The 9,816-nt window shown below is 40.4% G+C and overlaps 1 protein-coding gene across 1 annotated transcript; it reads left to right on the top strand.

The window, feature by feature from the left end:
* The first annotated feature begins 3,989 nt into the window (after positions 1-3,989).
* Positions 3,990-9,480, top strand: LOC112188703 (N6-adenosine-methyltransferase non-catalytic subunit MTB). The gene is made up of 7 exons (XM_024327876.2): positions 3,990-4,152; positions 4,574-7,242; positions 7,456-7,539; positions 7,643-7,747; positions 7,869-7,977; positions 8,241-8,392; positions 8,929-9,480. The coding sequence occupies exons 2-7, from the start codon at positions 4,588-4,590 to the stop codon at positions 9,370-9,372; spliced, it is 3,549 nt and encodes a 1,182-aa protein (XP_024183644.1). The 5' UTR covers positions 3,990-4,152; positions 4,574-4,587; the 3' UTR covers positions 9,373-9,480.
* The last annotated feature ends 336 nt before the right edge of the window (positions 9,481-9,816 follow it).

The raw sequence follows: 9,816 nt of genomic DNA, 5'->3' as shown, positions 1-9,816 counted from the left end.
ATGTACGTTGACTGTTGTTTCAATGGTAATTCCACATTCTCAAAAATGTCAAAGACACAACGTGAAACTAAATAGTATATTAAAGTTTTTTTTTTGGTTACAAAGGAGGCTTAAAAGGCCTGAAACAAAAGGAAAAACAGAAAATTAACCCTCAGGCCCTGTTCTAACTCTCCTAGCTTTTGGGAGATTGCAAAGATCATCAGTGAAAGCACTAGCAACATGAGGGGGAGGGGTGTCAAAAATCACAATACCATAGTCATGGCTGAGACTTCCCTTAGCAAGAGCATCAGCAGTATAGTTGCATTCCCTAAAAATATGCCGGATCCTAACGTCTTCAAAGCCATTGATTAGATGTCTACAACTGTTGATAATGTTGCCTAAAGGATGAGATATAGGGCAACCATCAATCAGCAACTTAACAAAGATAGCTGAGTCAGATTCTACTTCAAGCTTTCTGATATTCAGGTCAGAAGCAAGTTTCAACCCAGAAAGCAACCCCCTAGCTTCAGCATTGATGATTTGGCCAACCCCCAAGTTTATGCTGAAGCCAGACAACCAATCTCCATTGTGATCCCTAATTACCCCACCAGCTCCAATAAACCCAGATTGATTGGATCTGGTGCCATCCACATTAAGTTTCATAAATCCGATTGGAGGTTTCAACCAAGAAAGGATATTAAGACAATAACTATCTAACCTGGAGAGTTGAGCTTGAGCATTCATCCATTCATTTGCTGCATTAACAAAGAGTTGAGTAGCATTGGTAGGCAGCTGGAAATTATCCTAAAAAACTACCTTATTTCTCCACTTCCATACGTACCAACAAGTGAAAACAAAGATAATGCACCATCTTAAATTCTCAGTGTAGAAGATAAGGCAATGAAGATTTGCAGCAAGCCATCCAAGCCAATCCAATTGAAAAGCATTTTTGATAGTGGTAGGCCAATTGAGAGACTCCCATATGGTGATAGCTTTAGGGCAGTCCCTAAATAGATGCAGAAGAGTTTCTTGGCTCCTTGTACAAGCATGACACTTATCATTTTCAGTAAACCCTCTTCTAACTCTCTGGACATTTGTAAGAAGTCTACCATGAACAATTGTCCATAAAAAGGTTTTTAATTTGGAGAAAATATTTCAAACAGTACCCGAATTAAGGCCGACTGCTAACTTTAGTACCCGACTGTGCAAAACTATCACTTTGGTACCCCAAGTTTGAAGCTTGACCCAAAAATGGTACACGCCGTCCATCACAGCGTTAAGTCTTTGCTATGTGGCAAACCATGAGGGCCCTCAAAATATGTCACGTGGTTAGCTAGTTAACGCCGTGATAGACGGCGTGTACCATTCTTGGATCGGACTTCAAACTTAAGGTACCAAAGTGCTAGTTTTGCATAGTCGAATACTGAAGTTAAGAATGAGCCTTAGTTTGGGTACTGTTTGTAACATTTTCTCTTTAATTTGGGAGGAATGTTCATTCCCCAAATGAATTTCGATTGGAATGGATTATGTTCCATAGGGTTAAAAACACTACTATAGGCTGATTTCACAGTAAAACATCCATTAGTAGTATAACCCCAAATTTGCATATCAGCTCCACAACCGTCAAAGCCAGGGGGAACACAAAGAATTTCATGAATAATATGTTAAGGTAAGCATAGAGATAGTAAATTCAAATTCCAACATTGTTTTCCCAAAAAGAGCAAACAAGAGCATTCATATCAATATGAGCATTAGGGAGGGCTACATTAAAAAGCGGAAGCTTACCAATCCATACGTCTGTCCAGAATTTTATAGTTCTTCCATCTCCAACCCTCCAGACAAGGCCATTACGGGGCAAATCTGATCCATGAACCACACCTCTCCAAGTGCTAGAGCTTCCAGAGGGGGTTCTATAATTTCTGTCAGTAATAGAGCAATTGGCAAGATATTTCGCTTTGTAGATGGAGCTCCAAAGGCCAGTATCACCTTGAAAAATCCTCCAACTAGCTTTGGCAAGAATGGCTTGGTTCATGTCAGCAGTTCTTTTGATTCCCAAGCCACCGAGATATTTGGGTAAGCAAACAGTATCCCAGTTGACAAGATGAACTCTCTTTTTCTCAACAGTATCACCCTAGAGAAAATCCCGATTTAGTTTATCCAATTTATGACAAAGGTCCATTGGTAATTTGGCTGTTTGCATAGCATAGATTGGGATAGAAGAAGACACAGATTGAATTAGAGCCAATCTTCCTGCCACATTGAGGGTCTTACTCTTCCAAGTGGCTAGCCTTCCTTGAACCTTATCAAGAATGCCATTGTAAGTATGCTTATTTACTCTAGAATGCAAAAGAGGCATTCCCAAATACTTTCCCAGGTCATCAGTAAGGGGAGAACCACAGATGGAGCTGATATCATTACCAAGATTCTTGTCGGTGTTAGGAGAACAAAAAACAAGAGACTTTTCGAAGCTAACAGATTGGCCCGATAAAGAGCAAAAAATGTCAAGACATTTCCTTAAAACAGTAGCTTGTTGACAAGATGCCTCAGCAAAAAGAAGTAAATCATCAGCAAGAAAGAGATGCGAGATCTTGGGTCCAGATTGAGAGGCTCTAACTGGGTTCCATTGGCCCACCTCAATAGTAGAATATATGAGGTGAGATAACTTTTCCATACACAAAACAAAGATATAGGGAGATAGAGGGTCTCCCTGTCTTATTCCTCTAGAAGCACGAAAGGATTGAGATAACTCACCATTCATGTTAACTTGGAAACTTGTAGATGAGATGCAATTCATGATAAGTTTCACAATCATAGAAGGCAGCTGAGCTTCATAAAGGACCATTTCAACGAAAGACCAATTCAGTATATCATAAGCCTTAGACAAGTCAATCTTCCAGGCGAGGAAACCTTGAGCACCTTTTGAATTTTTGAATTTGTGAAGGATCTCTTGCACAATCATTACATTGTCCGATATGTGCCTGCCAGGAACATAGCTAACTTGATTTGGACAGATGAGGCTTTGCATCAGGGGTCTGATCCTAGCAACAAGAACTTTAGAGATCACTTTATATATTGTGGTGCACAGGCTAATAGGTCTGAATTCAGTCATATTCTTAGGGCTTTGGACCTTGGGAACAAGAGTGATGATGGTATGATTGAGGCCATTGGGAATTATACCAGTTTGGAAAGCCTGCTGGACAATGGAGAAGATGTCATCACAATAAAGAGGCCAATGCTTTTGATAGAAGATGGCAGGGAAGCCATCATAACCTGGGGCTTTGAGACCTCCAATGGCAAAAAGAGCATTTCTAAACTTCAATGAGAGACACATCATTAGCAACAGAAGACATGCTGTCATGATCGATGGTAGGAAATAGAGGAAGAATAATGAATCTAAGATCCTCATAATTGTCAATAGAGAAGAGAGATTCAAAGAACTGAACAACAATAGTCTTTAAAGAAATAGGATCAGAGAACCAATTTCCACCAGAGTCTTGAAGTCTCTCAATTTTATTTCTCCTCCTTCTGACAATAGTAGTTAAGTGAAAGAACTTGATATTTCTATCACCATCTTTTAACCACTTGTCACGAGATTTTTGCCTCCAAAAAACTGCCTCTTGGTCATGAATCGTTTCATACTCTTTAATCAAAGAGGCTTCAAGATTTATAAGAAAAGGATTATCAAATCTATCTCTACTTTTCTGTATGCCTCCAATTCTAGCAAGAAGTTTTTTCTTCCTTTTGAAAATATTACCAAAAACATTAAAATTCCAAGAGTTCAAGGCAGTCGATAATTGATAAAGTTTAGAACAAAACGAGTATATTTAACAAAATATTACCAAATATTAAAATATTAACAAAGTTTAGAACATTAAAATATTACCAAATAGTATATTAAAGTTATTGCTTATTTGTATATTTAACAAAACGAGTTGCATTTCTCAAAAAAAAAAAAAAAAAAAAAAGGATAAAAATAAACCCCTACGACGTCGTTTGCGAATGTATCTAGCCTCTTGTTCAGCGTCTTCACTCTTGGTCTCTTCATAGATCGATTAACCCTCTTGTTGTTGTTGTTCAGTTGTTCCAATTTGAAGCCCTAGTCTTGTTCCCTTCTTCATCCTTCCGCTTTCTCTGAAAGGTCAACCAACTCGCCCTCCTCCAACTTCGCAAATTGTAAGTGTCTATTTCAATTCATTGTTCTATTGGATACAGATTGGGAATTATCTTTTTAGGGTTTTGCTGGGTTTAGTTGCTTCAATCCGTAGTTCAACTTATATGAAATCTTCTGGCATTTTTACTGTTAATTCGATATAATCTTCTGTAGCTTTGAAAAATTTATATGCTTTACTGTTTTGCTATGTGTTTGGTCTCATAGCTGTGGCTCGGTGCTCGCATATATATATATTTTTTTCCGTCGATGCAGTTTTGTTGGTGTTTGATACTACAAGCTTGGAATTAGAAGCTAGATTAATGCGGTTTATTGTTCAAAGTAATTTGTAATTACAAACAACTTGGAATTGGTCATTGGCGCATCAAGAAAATTGATAATAATACTTGCGCTATGTTTTTTTTTTTTTTTTGGATTAATTTGAAGGCTAAAGAGTTGTGATGGATTCACCTGAACGTAATCGGAGTTATGTGAAACGAGATGTGGAGGATGGTTCTGATTTGAAGAGCGATAGGGCGGGAGATGATGAAGAGTGGGAAGGCAGTGATAAGAGGAAGCATCGTTCGAGCAGATCAAGGAAATCGGGTAATGGAGAAGAGGCAGGAGGACTAGATGGCAGTGGAAGAAGAAGAAGTCATGCGGATAGAAGTGAGAGCCGTAAACGATCAGGTGGCTCTAGCAATGCGGATAGTGATGAAGAAGACTATGACTCGAGAAAAGAGTCGCGTTCTAAGCTCATGAAGAAGAAACAAGAAGAGAGTAGTTTGGAGAAGTTGAGCAGCTGGTATCAGGATGGAGAATTGGAGAATAGGCAAGATGGTGGAGATAAGTCAGGGAGTAGAGGGCTGATTAGAGCTGAAGAAAATGAAAGAAGGAAACTGGCTTCAAAGCTTGCACAGCACGAGAATTCCCACACTAAAAGTAAGAGCAAAGAAGAAAGGTCTCATGATGGAGAACATGAAAAGACACTGGACAGAGACTCCAAGTATGCTGACAGGAAAGAAAGCATTCGAGAGAAGGCTCATGGATCTTCCGAACAGGTGAGGACTTCGAGAAGAAAATGGGATGAATCAGACGGTGGCAAGAAAGCAGAAGAGAGTTATCATGAAAGATCTGATTCAAGAAGCAGTAAGCCTTCTGATCCTAAGTATGAGACTTCTAAAGAGAAAACTGTGTCAGCAAGAAATGAACCAAGCGAAAGTAAAATCAGGGGAGTAGATTCAAGCAGTGAAAGGGGTACTAAATCTAATAACAAGGAAGAGAGAAAAGCTGATGCGGAAAAGAGTAAGAGCAAAAACAGGGGAGAAATACTTGAAGAAGATAACAGGGGCAGTCCTATCACTCGTGAAGACAGATCAGGCAAGGAGAAAGCTGAAAAGCATAGACAGCAGAGAACTCCCACTGCTCGCGATGCTGCTGAGGGCAGGGAGAGGTCGTCTAATGCAGATGACGATGCAAGTGCAGGGATTAAAGATAAGGGTGCTAGAGAATTTGGAAATACTACCAGGTCAAGGACACCTGAGAGGCCCGGGAGGCGATATCAGGATTCAGAACACTTTGAGGCGGATTATGACCGAAGTTTTAATCTCAAGCGGAAGGAACTGGAAAAAGATGGTTATAGGGACGACCGACCTAAAGGCAGAGATGATAATTATAGTGACAGGAATAGGGACCGGGAAGTCCCCAAAGAGAACTGGAAAAGACGGCAACCCCCCAGTAATGACAAGGATTCCAAAAATGGGGATATTAGTTATGATCATAGCAGGGAGTGGGAGCTGCCGAGACATGGTCGTGAGAGGGGTGACAACGAAAGACCTCATGGTCGGTCTGGTAATAGGAAAGATGGAAGCCGGGGTGAAGCTGTGAAAACTTCATCAAACTTTGGAATTTCAAATGAAAATTATGATGTGATTGAGATCCAAACTAAGCCAATAGATTATGGAAGAGCAGAGTTGGGATCCAACTTTTCTAGGAGAAACGAAGTTGGTCAACAATCTGATGGAAAATCAGCACCAATTGATGAAGAATGGACAAGGAAGAGTGATATGTATGGGTCTGGACCACCTAGGGAAGATTCAAAGGAAAGATATACTGATGATACTACCTCCTTGCGAGATCAGAGTTCATGGAAGGATGACTTTGACTCCCATGGAGTGAAGGGAAGGGGACAAAGAGGTTCTATGCCTGGCCGCAGTGCTGGTGGCCAGAGTTCTAGTGGTGGTTCACAGCCTCCATATGGAAATGCAGAGCCAGGACCCTTCAATAGAAATGCTTCTCAAGGAGTGAAAGGGGGTAGAGGCGGGAGAGGAGGAAGGGTTAGGCTTACTGGAAGAGACGGCCAGCAGGTAGCAATCCCAATTCCAATAATGGGATCACCATTTGGACCTATTGGAATGCCTCCGCCTGGACCCATGCAGCCACTTACCCCTAGCATGTCACCAGCTCCAGGTCCGCCAATGTTTCCATTTTCTCCACCTGTGTGGGCTGGGGCTCGAGGTGTTGACATCAGTATGTTAACCATCCCACCCACTGTTCCTCATGGATCATCAGGCCCAAGATTTCCTCCTAATATGGTGTCTCCAACTAACCCTTCCATGTTTTTTAGCCAATCTGGGCCTGGAAGAGGAGGTCCTCCGAGCATATCTGGCCCTGGTTTTAATCCCGCAGGGCCAATGGGACGAGGTACTCCTGCTGATAAAAATCAAGGTGGTTGGGTTCCTCATAAAAGTAGTGGACCTCCTGGTAAAGCTCCTTCTAGAGGAGAGCAGAACGATTACTCTCAAAATTTTGTTGATACTGGTATGCGGCCCCAGAATTTCATCAGGGAGCTAGAGCTTACAAATGTTGTGGAGGATTACCCCAAGCTTAGGGAGCTTATACAGAAAAAAGATGAGATTGTGGCAAAAGCTGCTTCTCATCCCATGTACCATAAATGTGACCTGAAAGAGTTTGAGCTGTCTCCGGAGTTCTTTGGAACCAAATTTGATGTGATTCTTGTTGATCCACCATGGGAGGAATACGTTCATCGCGCTCCTGGTGTTGCTGACCATACAGAGTATTGGACATTTGAAGAAATAATGAACCTTAAGATTGAGGTAATCTGACTGGACGATATGTTTGCTTCTCAACTTCATGCTTATAATTGTAAAGACAAGCATATTACTTTTCTCATATAAATAAGCTGTAAATACATATTTGTGTTGTTGTACCAGACATAATTCATATGCCATTAAGGCTTACTTCTTGTCTTTACATGTTTCAACTCACTTTTGACTCAATAACTGGATTTCTGTCCTTTGTCTTGACAGGCAATAGCAGACACACCTTCCTTTATTTTCCTTTGGGTGGGTGATGGCATGGGTCTTGAGCAAGGTCGTCAATGTCTGAAAAAGGTGTTTAATCTGCCTCTACCTTTTTACCTGTTATATGATCTAGGATTGTATGTTTTAATGACTTAGTTGTATTTATCCATGTTTCATCAATGTGGTCCTGCAGTGGGGATTTCGTAGGTGTGAAGATATATGTTGGGTGAAGACGAACAAAACTAATGCAACTCCTGGTTTGCGGCATGATTCTCACACATTGTTTCAGCACTCAAAGGTTGGGGCTATTTTTCAGTTGTGAATGTCTTGACCTGAACTTCTCCCTTATTTCCTTCAAATATTTTTTGATCACATTAATTGATTTTATAAATGGACTGTTTTTTTGCCTATACCTGAAGGAACATTGCTTGATGGGAATAAAAGGCACCGTTCGTCGCAGCACTGATGGCCATATAATCCATGCCAACATTGATACCGATGTAATAATAGCTGAGGAACCCCCATATGGTTAGTATCCTTATCAAAAACCAACATAAATTGAAAGAGGATTCATTTTCCTGGTTAGCTTTCGTGTGTTGTAGAGGTTTGTAAGTTTGTCAGACATGGTAATTCCATGCACAAATAGTGACAAAATTGTCTTTGTAGCAAAATTTTGCTTAGCTGTAAGCATACCTGATCTTAAAGTTTTAACTCATCATAATATTGTATTTACAATCTAGAGCAATAAAACGAGTTCTTGTGATGCTATATTTACTCCCTTGGAATTGCAGGTTCAACCCAGAAGCCTGAGGACATGTACAGGATAATTGAGCATTTTGCCCTTGGTCGCAGGAGGCTTGAGCTCTTTGGTGAAGACCACAATATTCGGGCTGGTTGGCTGACTGTTGGTAAAGGATTATCCTCATCAAACTTTAATGCCGAGGTAAAATATCAGTTTCTGCAACTGGGTGATCATTTAGGACTAGTTCCTCTGTTTCTGCTACTGATTGATAATTTAGGCTTAACCATGGAAAACATTTTTTTTTTCTTCCTCATTTATGGCTTAACCATTGAGTTCTGTGGATGTGGATGTGGATATGATAACTGAAATCCTCCTAGCGATTCGAGGACAGGGATTGTTCAGTAGGGAAGAAATGGTGTTTCTGATAAATGGCATCAAATCTACAGCACCCCTACCGGAACATGAGTTATCCTTGACATTTTTATCTCTTGGTCCTCACTGTAGCATCCACACATGCTAAGGACATAGATATCACACAATAAAACTATACTATTGCATCAACTTTATTCTGTGCCTCATAGTCGGTCATCATTGTCCTATTTTAAGCATCAAATTCATTTGCAGCGTCTCATGTCTTATTTCAAGCATCAAATTCATTTGCTGAACTCAGAAACAAATTTCAGTAACTGTTTTCTAATTTCTGTTATTGATTCTGACCATGAATGGGTTACATGCAGGCTTATCTCCGGAACTTTGCTGACAAGGATGGGAAAGTTTGGCAAGGAGGGGGTGGACGAAATCCACCTCCAGAGGCACCTCATCTGGTTGTAACAACCCCTGATATAGAAGCCCTTCGGCCCAAGTCACCAATGAAAAACCAGCAACAGATGCAGCACCAGCAATCAGCATCTATTTCTCTGACAACAGCAAATTCCTCTAACAGAAGGCCTGCTGGAAACTCACCCCAAAATCCAGGCGCTTTAAGTATGAACCAAGAAGCTTCAAGTTCCAATCCCTCAACTCCAGCTCCTTGGGCTTCTTCGCCAATGGAGGGTTTTAAAGGGAGAGAAGGCAGCATTATGCCTTCAGATGATAAGGTTTTTGATATGTATGGTTACAGCGGACAGGCAAATGGTGACTATATAGATTTTGAGTCTCACAGACAAATGAATTTGTTGTAACGAGACACTCGGTACTCAAAATTCATATGCATCTTGTAATTCTTTTTCCCTCAAATATAAATGGAAAAGAAAATGCACTGTGTTTTGACTTTTGCGTGCATCTTTCAACCATGCTTAGTTCCCTTTTCATGTACTTTAAATTTCTGAAATATCTGCATTACCACCGGCATAATCGCCCATTGGATAGACAATCACAGCTTGCTCGACTGTATTACAGACGAAGCTTTTTCAGTACATTTAGCAAATTGGAAGGGGGTGAAATACACACATTTTTTCTTTTACAAATCACACCCTCCTCCATACCGTTTATTCGAAAGTTAGGAAGGCGGGTGTGGTATGTAAACAAAAGTGTCAATTTCAATCCCTTAATTTTACTTTTAAGCATCGCTATTTCAGGTTTGTTAGGTCTTCCTAGTAGGTGCAGATTGCAAAAATGTCAATCTT

The sequence above is a fragment of the Rosa chinensis genome, chromosome 2, assembly GCF_002994745.2.
Source record: "Rosa chinensis cultivar Old Blush chromosome 2, RchiOBHm-V2, whole genome shotgun sequence".
Taxonomy (NCBI): domain Eukaryota; kingdom Viridiplantae; phylum Streptophyta; class Magnoliopsida; order Rosales; family Rosaceae; genus Rosa; species Rosa chinensis.
Note: the sequence above shows the minus strand (reverse complement) of the source record. Positions and strands in the feature narration are given on the sequence as shown.

Coding starts and splice junctions, on each gene's coding strand:
- LOC112188703 (XM_024327876.2), top strand. CDS start 4,588: ATGGATTCACCTGAACGTAATCGGAGTTATGTGAAACGAGATGTGGAG. Junction 7,748..7,868: donor CATTGTTTCAGCACTCAAAG/GTTGGGGCTATT, acceptor CTATACCTGAAG/GAACATTGCTTGATGGGAAT. Junction 7,978..8,240: donor AGCTGAGGAACCCCCATATG/GTTAGTATCCTT, acceptor TTGGAATTGCAG/GTTCAACCCAGAAGCCTGAG.